Below are 12,642 nucleotides of genomic sequence, written 5' to 3' on the forward strand. Positions count from 1 at the left end.
ATAGTAGCCATCTTAATAGGTGTCAGGTGATAGTGTGGTTTCAGTGTATTTCTCTAATGTTAGTGATAGGGAGCATCTTTGCATACATTTGTTGGTTATTTTTGTATCATCTTTGAAGAAATGTCTTTTCAAGTACTCTGCCCATTTTTAAGTTGAGTAATATAATTATTTTGTTTTGAGTTGTAGGAGTTCTTTGTATATTCACAATATTATCAGATGTATTATTTGAAAATATTTTCTCTCATCCCATAGATTGCCTTTTCACTGTTGATTGTGTCTTTTGGTGAATGAAAGGTTTTACGTTTGATGTAGTCTCATTTGTCTATTTTTGCTTTTGTTGCCTGTGCTGTGGTGTCATCCAAGAAATATTGCCAAATCCAATGTCATAAGGTTTTCCCTTCTTGTTTCCTTATAAAAATTTTATATTTTGGGGTCTTGCACTACATCTTTAATCCATTTTGAGTTGATTTCTATATACAGTATAATAAAAAGATCCAACCTTATTCTTTTTCATGTGGATATTCAGTTTTCCCCTCACCATTTATTGAAAAGCCTGTTCTTTCTTCATAGAGTGGTTTTCTAGCCTTTATCAAAGATCATTTGACTATATATGTGAGAGTTTATTTCTGGTTTCTCTATCCTATTCCATTTATCTATATGTCTGTCTTTATGCTAGTACCACACTCTTGATTCCTATAGCTTTGTAGTGTTTTCAGATCAGAATGTGTGAGTCCTCTAAATTTCTTTTTCTTTTAAAAATCATTTTGGACTTTCAGATTCCTTGAAATGCCATGTGAATTTAAGGGTAAATTTTTATATTTCTGCAAAAATAATGCCATTTGGGTTTTGATAAAGATTGTGTTAAATCTGTACATTGCTCTGGGTAGCATGGATATCTTAATACAATTTTCTTAATCCATGAACACAGTATGTCTCTTCATTTATTTGTGTCTTTAATTTCTTTTAGCAATATTTTGTAGTTTTTAGTGTATAAGTCTTTAATCTCCTTCATTGGATTTGTTACTATTTTTATGCTATTGTAAACATTGTAAGTTTTTAAATAAAAATTTTAATTGGCTTTTTAAGAGATTAGCAGTGAGAGAGGTGTGGAAAGACAACTGGTATCCCACTTGTCTAAGTCCTTCAACTCTAAATATCCTATTTGCTCACCCAACTCCAAATGCTTGCACATCTTAGTCTGCAAAATTTTGCTATTCCACTGCCAATAAGGAACAGGAAGGGAACAGTAGGGATGCATTCCATATTATCTTGGTGGGTCTGAGGACAACACTTTCTGCGGTCCCATCTCCAACTTGAAGAGCCACAGCCACAGTAGTCACAGATCAGACAACATTAAGCAGAGTGTTTGAACCACATCTGGGGACCTGAGATGTAGCCCAGTTGGGGAAGGAAAATGCCTTCCCTGAGACAATCCCATTGCATGAGAACTTCGTGATATACTCTTCAAAAATGAGCATCAGGCAAAAACTCATATTGGTGATCTCTGTGATTCCCTTCCTGTGCAAGTCTGCAGCACCTGTTGAAGGGACAGTCCTTAAAGTGGTGGTGGCAATAGAAGCAGAACCAAATTCAGTTTCCTAAATCCACGAGAGATCGAATCTGAGCACAGGTTCAGGAAGATACCAACTTCAACCACCATAATTTCCTTAGTAGCCAAAAAAACCTAATCCATTTATCTCCCACACTGATTTTTCTATTATATTTTCTATTTGTGCTGTTTCCATTCTGAGCAGAAAGAATCTTTGATACCGCCCTTTTTCAGTTACTCTATTACAAGTGCTAAAAGTCAAAGGTGTCCCTTCCTCATTATACATTGCATTTGTTATTTGGTTTGGAGGACATATTTAAATGAATCCTTATTAAAAATCATACTCCCCAGAGATTTTTGTGCATATGTATACATAGAATTCAATGTGATAAATATTTATTGAGGGAGGAAGGCAGGAAATACTTATTAATGTGCTAGGTACTTAACATATATTCTCTATCAACCCTCAGAAAACCCTAGGAGGTAAGCAGTGTTGTTTCTTATTACCTTTATTGTATGGGGGAGTGAACTGATGGCTCATTGCTATTAGAGTCAGAACCCACACCTCAGTCCATATCAGAATAATGCTCAAACTTGGTTTTTCCCCTTTGCTGTCCTGACAAGCATCTAGTATTCAATACCAACTTAACCAAATACAAATTGGTCAAGATGATCATTTGTAAAAATAAGTATTTCCAGTCACTGATTTCCAGGAATTAGTAGTTCTGGCATGTTCCTTAGCAAATTTCTAACTCCTCATTACGCCTTAAAACATTATTAATCTTTTTCCAGAATTGCAGTGTTCCTCCATTTTTTGCTTCTATATTTTTAAATTTCCATTCAATTATTTTTTTCTTCTGTCTTATCTATGATTTAAAGATGTTACAATAGCTTAAGTATCCAGCAAGAGGGGATTAATTAGAAAACATTTTAGATTCCAATGTAAGAATTTTTTAAACAATAGAATGACATTCATGCCTGTATAAGATGATGATGAAAACCAAACCAGATGGATAACGCTAAAAAGCCTGGCCTAAAGTGAGAAAAGCATTTAAGCAAAATGAAAGCTCCATCCCTACCAAGTTTTTTTTTCTTTTTAACAAAAACAATACAAATTCATTATAGAAAATACAGACAAGCAGATGAATCTAAGAAAAATTCCATTGTCCACCCAATGACACACAACTACTTTTAATTCCTACATGTAAATATTTTCAATTCCAGTTTCATATATATAAATGGATGATTATTTTTCAACAAAACAGACTTCTATATAAACCCTTTCAATCTACTATAATTTAAATAAGTCAGCATTTACATTTTTATTTTAATTTTTATTTTATATATTTTTTATAAAATTACATTTTATGTATTTTAATAGAGATGAAATCTCACCGTGCTGCCCAGGCTGCTTTTGAACTCCTGATCTCAAGAGATCCTCCTACTTTGTCCTCCTGAAGTACTGAGCCTGTCGGCATGAGCCACCGTGCCCAGCCTATGTTTTTAAATTAATATTTCTAAGCATTTAACAAATATGAATATTTTACCATTATTGGCAGAGAAAAGAAATAATTGCCAGAAAATTGAGATCAAAAACAGACTAGCAATAAACTTGAAAAATTCTCAATATACATCAACAAAAGACTTAATATATAAAAGTCTGTAAAACTGCCCCATAATGCATCACAATGAAAATTACCAATATTTGAACTAATTGGTAAATGAGAACATCAGTTTTTACCAATCATTATAATGGTTAATGAAGCTAACACGAGAACTGAAGAGTTGAATATGAAGAGCTCAATAAAACACTCGATCGCCTAATAAGCCCAATAGATGATAAAATGACTTCATGCTTTTTTCTGGAATTTAAGGATTAGATTAAGGAATGTACTATAGTCAAGAGGACTGGATATGTCCAAGAGAAGAAGCAATATGTAGATATTTCTGCACACGAAAAGACAAGGTGTTGATTTCTCACCACTGATTTTTACAGTATCCATGGTTTCTGCAGAAGTAAGCAAGACCCTCCCCCAGGAGTAACTGTGAAGTTTTGCATCATAAAGAACAAACTATGGGCACAACAAGAGCAAACTTGGGCTGGTGAGAAGATGACAGGGCAAGGGCAAGGGATGGGGAGTGGGGTGGGATAGCAATGTCTGACAAAGAGGCTTCACTGAAGGGAGGGGACTCTGACCTAAACAGTGCTGTTGGAGCCTCTTGTAGTAGAACGCAAACTTCTCAGCATGGGCGTTAGCTTTATGCTAATAATTCATGTTGTAGTTCTTTGCTCACCATAACTGCGTTATACAGAAAGGACTAGACAACTCTGATTGATTGCTTTGCAGCATCCAGCCTGAATGGAGCTTCTAGGTCCCAATCTATATTGTTGTGTGCAAGGTCACAGCCTAGAGCTCCTGGCAGGCAGCATAAGACAGTGGACAAAACCAGGGACATGGAGTTGATAGGGTACATTGGAGCTTCAATACAAATGTTGTCTGCCACTTCTTTCTACTTAATGATAATCATAATAACAGCAGCTAACATAGAGAGCACATACAGAATGAGCCAGTGCTAAGTGTTTACAGATATCATCTCATGTCATCTTCACCACTACTCTGTGAGGCAGGCTCTATGACTAGTTACAGATGAGGAAGCTGGACCTCAGAATTTGGGCAGCATACCCAAGGACATAGTTCAGTGCCCCCAGTGCCTAGACTTCAGTAACTGGTAGAGCCTGGACTCCAACATGGTGTGTCACTTCACCATGTTATACCTGTTAGTTAATAGAGTACTTAGCATATGCAGTCAAGGACTGAGAAGGAGGACACTCTGGGGTGGTACAAACTGGAGTTAAAAAGAAGGTGCTATGGTTTGAACGTCCCCTCCAAAACTCATGTTGATAATGAATTCCCAGTGTGGCAGTACTAAGAGGCGGGGCCTTTAAGAGGTGATTGGATCATGAGGCCTCTGGATCTTTGAGAAAGCATTTATAGATTATTGAGTTAGTGAATTCATGGGTTATCATGGGAAGGGAACTGGTGGCTTTATAAGAAGAAGAAAAGAGACCTAAGCTAGTGCATTAGCACTCTCAGCCCCTTTGCCATGTAATGCCCTGCACCACCTTGAGATACCGAAAAGAATCCCCACAAGCAAGAAGTTTCTCTCTAGATGCACCCACTCGACCTTGGACTCCCCAGCCTCCAGAACTGTAAGAAATTCCTATGTTTTGTGAATTATCCAGTTTAGAGAATTTTTTTTATAAGCAACAGAAAAGAGACTAAGAGGCAGTCTTCAGGAAAAATGTTGAACCGTGGCACAAAAGTAGTGAAATCCAGATTGTCAGTTTTATAAGCTGAATGGCCCAGATTCTTCAACAGGTAAGTTTTAAGAATAGAAAAGAATGAGAGAGAATCAATACATTAAAAAGACATCTCATAGTTTTTAAATGGTAAAACTAAATTGTTATAACTGGGAATGCATATATGAATGGTAAAACTATTTTTAAAACGCCAGAAAGTAATGACAGTCAATGCTTGGTGTTCACAAGGGATTGGTTTCAGGTCCCCTGTGGATACCAAAACCCGAGGCTGCTCAAGTCCCTTATGTGAAAAGGTATAATATTTGCATATAACCTAAGCACATCCTCCTGTATATTGTAAATCATCTCAAGATTATTCATAATACCTAGTACAATGTAAATGCTATGTAAGTAGTTGTACTGTATTTTTGTGTTTTTTATTGTGTTTTTATTGATTTTTTAAAAAGAATATTTTCCTTCTGCAGTTTGTTAAATATGCAGATGCAGAAACTGCAGCTATGAAGGGCCAACTGTGCTATCAAAATCAGGATCCTGGTTACTTATAGGGGAGAAAAGAGCTCTGGGAATAAGGCACATAAAAGAGCCTTCTAAGATAATGGCAAAATTATATTTCCTCTTCTGGGTGGTGGTTACAAGTGTACAAAATAATATTTGGGTGTTCTATGTGTGCACCCCTCATAATTCAAAGAAGTTTAATAAACAGAAAACAGAACCACCTTTATGGAGTTGTGGAGACTCTCAGGAATCCTCAGCAGCTCATAGTGAAAACCAAGTGGGAAGGAGAGAGAAGAGGGATGTTCCAAACCCCCTGAGCACCAGCAGTAGGTTTAGCGGGGACAGATTCTATTTTTGAGATTTTTTTTCAGGATTTTTCCCATTCCATACCTATTATAACCAAGTGGGATGCAATAGGGGTATCACCTTCAAATCAAGAGATTAGGACTTCTTACTCCCTTTTTCAAGAGAAGGAGTATAATTAGGGCTGCATAACAACAAGGAGACAGTCTGAAGGGCATGCAAGTTTATCAGAGTGCCTACAAGGGAAAATATTAAAAATGAAGTAGGGCTTTCCCTTAAGACTGAAAAAGAGTTCCCTACATGAAAGGAAAAGTGATGTGGCTGGTGGATCCTGGGAAAAGGGACCCAGAATTCCACTTCTGTCAGAAAACCAAAGAAGCAACCAGATGTTAGAAAGAAAACAATGTCATATGCTCCCAGAAATGGTGTAGAACCAACAGTAAAATTTCTGCAATATATATAAATGTATAATATTAAAAGTTTGCTCATTCATACCCCTATTCCCAAATCTTAATTTAAAAAAAGAGAAAAGCTGTATTAGTCCATTTTCATACTGCTATGAAGAAATACCCAAGACTGGGTAATCTATAAAGAAAAAGAGGATTAATGGACTCACAGTTCCACATGGCTGGGGAGGCCTCACAATCATGGTGGGAGGCAAAGGAAGAGCAAAGGCATGTTTTACATGGTGGGAGGCAAGACAGCATGTGCAGTGGAACTGCTCTTTATAAAATCACCAGGTCCCTCCCATGACATGTGTGGATTATGGGAACTACAAATCAAGATGAGATTTGGGTAGGGACACAGCCAAACCATATCAGAAGCCATCTTACTTTACAAAGTTTCTCGTTCCTGGAACTGCCTTTGCAGACAAAGAAATGATACTCAACAGTGGCCACCTTGCAAACACCTCAAGCACACGTGCGAAACAATTAGGGAACACTTACAAAGGAGGAAGTATTCATGCACTGTCAGAAAATGTATACAAAACAAAGGAAAAGCCAAAAGCAGAAATGAGACCAAAAGTTAACTATGATTTACAGCAAAGCAACGTATTTAACCTGGCAACATGCTGAAAAATTAATATTCTTAGTTACTGGATTCCAGTTAACGTTTTTTTCCCTACTTTGCGTTTCTTTTTAAATCACACATCTCTTTTAACTCAATTATGCAATTTTGGAATGCTGAGAGGTTGGAAACTACTGAAATGTTCAAAAAGGGTTAGAGGAGGGCAAATTTAGAAAATTAGCTGAGAAGACAACCTTAAGTGCCTAGTGACAGGTGGTACAGTATAAGTGATCTATAACATACGTAGTTTATATTTCTTATACTGCATTTCCTCCTTGTAAAACCAATGCAAATTCTTTACATAAGAATCAAATACAGTCAAAGAATTTAAGGAATGTCCACAATCCCATCTACCTAGAGACTACCCCTGTTCTTTTCTCTCTAACCACCTAGAACCTCCTGCAATCTATAGTCACTGTCCAAACATGGAATGCATTCACATAGTATTCTATACTCTACCCTAATTTACTTTAGCCATCCAGCTATTAGATATTTAGATGTTCCAAACAATTCCCCTTTTTTGATGTGTAAATGGTTACTAATTTTTACTATTATAAACAGCTTCAAGGAGGCAAAAGTGAATACGAACTTAAGATTTAAATGCAAAGATGAAAAGGACTTAAGATTTCAGGAATCATGCACTGTCATGATTCTTGTCACTCTCTAAATCAGTCATGTATGAGTTTATTGAACAAACATGTTAAATATATGTACCTACTATGTGTCAGGCACTTTGCTAGATGCTGGGGATGCAGTAAATAGACAGATGTGTTCCATACCCTCATAGACATCAGGCAAGAAATAGATATAGAATTACAAACATTTAAAAAGAATGATATGGGCAATACAACCTTTACCAAATACAGTAGAAAAACCAGTGAACAGAGATAAAAATCTTGAAACATCTGTGGTAGAAATTCCATTACGCCAGTGACCAAATTGCTTTCTGAAAATCACCTCCCTATGAATCACCTGGATTCTTAATTCATTCTCCTGTTTTAATATGTAAATTAACTACTCATTCTTTCCTAAAACTGAAAGCTCAAATTACAAAGACTCAGCAGCAGACCAAATGTATAGAGTATGGGGTAATCATGCAGCTGGTGGACATTCTTCTTCGATAGGTGAGTATGAGATTGTGCTTGGTAGCACTGTGGAGTTGCGTGGACATCACCATGGGCTTCTGTAAAATCACATGGTGCTAACACATTTCAATAACCTCATTAACTTTCACATACAATTTTCTGAACATCATAAGTCTATTTATAACCTACTACCTGCCATGTATTCTGCATATTATTCCTAATCTTCATAATAATCCTAAACAGTAGATATTTTTATCCCTATGTTACAAATTAACAAACTGAGCCTCACAGAGGTTAAATCATGTATCCAGAGACACAGCCTGAACAGGCTGTTGGCTAGAGTATTTACTTTGCATTCTTCTCCTTCCTTCTCCTTCCTTCCTATTTCTTCCTTCCTTCTCTATTTCAAGTGATAGAGAACAGCTATGTTGAGTCTGCCTGCTCCCAGGGTACTGCCTTATAAAATGGATTCATCTGTTATGATCTGAGAGGAAGAATCAGTAAACCTACCCCAAGAGAAAGGGCTGCTACAGAATTCATCCCATGGGGTGCTGCCCTTTTCCCTCAGAGCCAAGCTGCTTTGATTCTTAGCAACCAAACAGCAGAGCACATATATATGCCTCTGAGAGGAGCAGTGAGCTCTGCCTTATCAGGATTGCCACATTCAGTCCTACCACGAGTGCGAACCTCCCAAAATTGACAGTTTTTCTCCCCACGCTTCCCACTCAAAGAGGAAAGAATGCTACTGTCATTTCAAGGAACTTAAAGCCACACACATCTCAGGGTCTTCTCCAGCATTCTTCCTGTGGTCCCAGCACAGGCAGGCAAAGGAGGCTGCCTCCAGGTCACTGGCCCATGTTCTGTAACATAGGCCAGGGTCTGGGATTAGGTGTTAAGAGTGTAAGGGTGTGGGACTCTGGAGTGAGAGCCCTGGGTTTAATGCCCAGAGCTGATCTTTACCCTTTCCAAGCCTTGGTTTCCTTAAGATAAAAAAATAAAAAGCAGACCATAACAGTATCCCCACTGACTTGTTAATGAAGGTTAGATAAGATAGTATTTGTAGCTCAGCACAGCAATAGTAGGGACCAGGCACCCAGCGATGAATTTTGCCTGTTCGGGGTTTCATTTAAATGATAAGAAGTAAATAAAAAGTGAAAAAGTCACAGAGAAAAAGAGAAAAAATCTAGAGGGGGCAAAAAAATACAGAAGTTTTAGTCCCAAATGTCACGATTTCAATTTTATTACAACATGCCAGTCTTACAATGGTATATAAAAGCCAGCATTTCAACAACAAATTTTTGACCCGTCATGAAAATTAGAATTCTACTTCTCTTTAAACATATTTTAACAAGAATCAAAGCTATTCAGGAGGAATGGAAGGTTGTGCTGTTATTTCAAGTGATAGAGAAAAAAACATTATTTGAGTCTGATGAATCATTCATTTTTAATATGAAAATTTGAATCTGATATAACTAATTGCTTAAACCTCTCTTGCATGTACTACAATAAGATCATAAACGATATCAAAGCATAAAGAGAAGAATAAGAATTCTTTATCTGCAACAGGATTCCCTATGGTATTCTTCCATAATGTATAGGTCTGTAACAGATATTCAACAAGAGAATTTAAGACAAGATATCATTTAACATACTAATCCAATGTTACCTTCAGGATCTCATCATACATACTTGGAGGATTACTAAGTCTGACAGATAGTATCTTGTACTCTTTTAAGATGCCATAGCAAGCACTTGGCATAATTAGGTGTGTTGCTGCCTTATCACCTGCTCAAGGATACCAGAGAGCAACCCAAGAATTCTAGTATTTTAAGAAATTCAGATTTAAGGCAAACTTTGAACTTTACTATTTATAAATCATATATTCAGCTACCAAAGTCACCTGAAGCTACAGACATGCTTTGTTACAAGGCACGTGCTTAATTTAGGAAAAGTAGATACCTTGTTATTTTATTTTATTTAAAAAACGTTTCTATCAGATTTCTGAAGACTATGCTATATGGCTTTAAAACAAGAATTAAGGTTAAAAACAATCAAAACACAGAGCAGGGTTAAGGTCAGAAAAAATTATTCTGACCATCCTTCATTCACATAAAGAAGTCTCCTGTATTAGGATTCTTAAATAATCTAATTTATACTTTTCAATCTGTTCTCAAATAGCCAAATATTTATTTATTTATTTATTTATTTAGAGATGGAGTCTTGCTCTGTCACCTAGGCTGGAGTGCAGTGACACAAATCTCAGCTCACTGCAGCCTCCACCTCCCAAGCTCAAGCAATTCTCCTGCCTCAGCCTCCCGAGTACTGTATTACAGGCGCCCACCACCATGCCCGGCTCATTTTTTGTATTTTTAGTAGAGATGGGATTTTCACCATGTTATCCAGGCTGGTCTCAAACTCCTGACCTCAAGTGATCTGCCCACCCTGGCCTCCCAAAGTGCTGGCGTGAGCCATCATGCCCAGCCTCGCCAAATATTTAAATAAGTATGTGCTGACCCTAGGAACATAAGAGCCTGACAAAAAACCTTAGCAGTTTAAAGCGTCAGTTTTTCTTCTTTTTAAGTTTTATTTTGTTTTTAATTGAAGCATAATAATTGTACCTATTTATGGGATACAATGTGATGTTTCAACACACATATACATTGTTTAATGACCAAATCAGGGTAATTACCATATACCTGTCATCTCTTTTGTGATGAGAACATAGAAATCCTCTCTTCTAGCTTTTTTGAAATATACAATACATTATCATTAAATATATTCACCCTACTGTGCAATACAACACTGGAATTTATTCTTCCTGTCTAACTGCAGCTTTATACCCATTGACCTACATTTCTACAGCCATCTCTCCCCTCTCCCCAGCCACTGGTAACCACTGTTCTAACTTTCTACTTCTAAGTGCCAGGTTTTATGCCATATGTAAAAATAATAATGATAGTAACCCAACTTTTAAAGTATTTTTTTTTTTTTTAAAGAGCGTCAGGACAGTTATGCTGGAAACTCTCCTTGGGACAATAAAAGGTGAAGTGTTTCTTTCAGAAAAATGGCTTCTGCTTCACCAACCACTGTGCAAAATTCCCAGCCCTGAAAATGACTGATCCGCAGGGAACCCTAGCTGAGTTACCTGACCTACCTGTTGAGCAGAAGCCCCCAGAGAGATTCAGCCCTGAGACTTCATTAAGCTGTGTTCAGCACAGTTCAAAAAGGTTATTGATACAAAGAGGAGTTATTCCTGGAGGATCACTCCTAAAAGGTCAACAACTAGTTAGTGAGAATACCTGAAGGACAATAATGATAACCTTTCAAAGAAAGGAGTAACTATGATTTTACCGAAGTAGAACTAAGTGACCCCCGAGTTATAAAGACAGTTTGGGGAATCCTGCTGCCCAAGATCCTTAAACGACTAAGGTCCCCTTTCTCAACCCGCAGCTCTGATCCAAAGAACATTAAGGGCATCACGTACTCTGAGATGAGGGTAGCCTCTTTTAACCCTTGTTTATAGAATAACTGGCTGCAGGTGACAGGACTGGGATGATGCTGTCCTTGTTCCCCAAAAAAGAAGCAAAATCATCTTTTTTACATGGCAGGTATTTCCAGACTAACTAGGGAAACGTGTAGCGGTTCGCCAAGCAGTAAAACCTCAATACGTGTTTATTTAACAAAACCCCATTATGTCTTAGGCGCGGTTCTTCGCGCTTTATACAAGTTAACTCATTTGATTCTAAATAATAATAACATTTTAGGTAAGGAAAATGGTGCAAAAAAATCCATGAAAATGGGGACTTTCTACCACCCCAGCCGCTTTACAAGGAAATAACCAAACTTCTAGTCCCCAGGTCAAAAAGTAAGGAGATTAAAATCCAGACAGGGGAGCTTAAGGACAAAAACCGCAGCCGCGCTGAGTCGTTACCGTCTACAGGGCACTGGTGGTCCGAGTCGCTGCTCATCTCTGTTCCCCCACTCCAGGCTGCCCCGGGCGCAGCTCCCGCAGTCTGGGCGGCGACGGTGGTTGCTGAGGCAGCGCCCCGCTAGGGACCCGCAGGTGCACCAGGCAGCCGCGGAGCGCACACCAGTGCAAAGGGAGGGACGAGGACGCGCGCGCTCCGTGCTCCGTGCTCCTTTCACTTTGCTATCCGAGGCTCCGGTGCCAGACTTTTGCAGCCCGCGGCTCTCTTAATATTTGGAGCGCTGCTGGCTGCGTTGCCACAGGCTTGACCCAGGGCCAGGGTCTCTCCGCCTTTGCGGGGAAGGGGTGGGAAAGTGTGTAGGAACGTGGGTAATTTGGGTAGGAAAAGGCGGGGAGCACCCTACCAGCCCTCCTAGGATACAGGCTGGGCAAGGCAGATAAGTGGCTCTTGGCCTGGTGACCTTTAAGCGTCCCGTTCTTTGAAGTAACCACTTCGCAGAGCCTCATCCACCCAGAGGAGCCCCAGGCTAAATATGATGCCTGCGCCAGGTCATCAGCTGAAGGAACCTATTTTAGGGTAGCAGTGGTGAACAGGATCTACTACCCATTCATTCAGCTCTGCCCTGACATTTAGGAGTTCTATAAGTGAATCCCTTTTCCCAGTCCGCTTTCAACTTTCTGTGTGTGTGTACCTCTGCAAAATTTTAAGTGTGGAAAAGGGAAATGGTAGGCGGTGGTAGGCATGTTGTTACCTTATGGTAATGTGCAAAATGAGGTGGTAAAAGGTGAAATATTGTAAAAGGCTCAATATTTGGTCTTTAGAGTAAAATTTTCTCACTCTATTTGCTCCAGCAAGCCCTTGGAATTTTAGTTTCAGTCATGTTCCTGTTGG

At 38.5% G+C, this 12,642-nt stretch overlaps 1 protein-coding gene across 1 annotated transcript in view; it reads right to left on the reverse strand.

Moving 5' to 3' along the window:
- Positions 1-12,184, reverse strand: part of GADL1 (glutamate decarboxylase like 1) — a 166,539-nt gene extending 154,355 nt beyond the window's left edge. Inside the window, exon 1 of the mRNA XM_033212882.1 lies at positions 11,754-12,184. Within this exon, the coding sequence (XP_033068773.1) occupies positions 11,754-11,790 (37 nt within the window). The 5' untranslated portion in view covers positions 11,791-12,184. The remainder of the gene's footprint in view (positions 1-11,753) is intronic.
- Between the last annotated feature and the right edge of the window lie 458 nt (positions 12,185-12,642).

The sequence above is a fragment of the Trachypithecus francoisi genome, unplaced genomic scaffold (genome assembly GCF_009764315.1).
Source record: "Trachypithecus francoisi isolate TF-2019V2 unplaced genomic scaffold, Tfra_2.0 Lachesis_group0, whole genome shotgun sequence".
Classification (NCBI taxonomy): Eukaryota; Metazoa; Chordata; class Mammalia; order Primates; family Cercopithecidae; genus Trachypithecus; species Trachypithecus francoisi.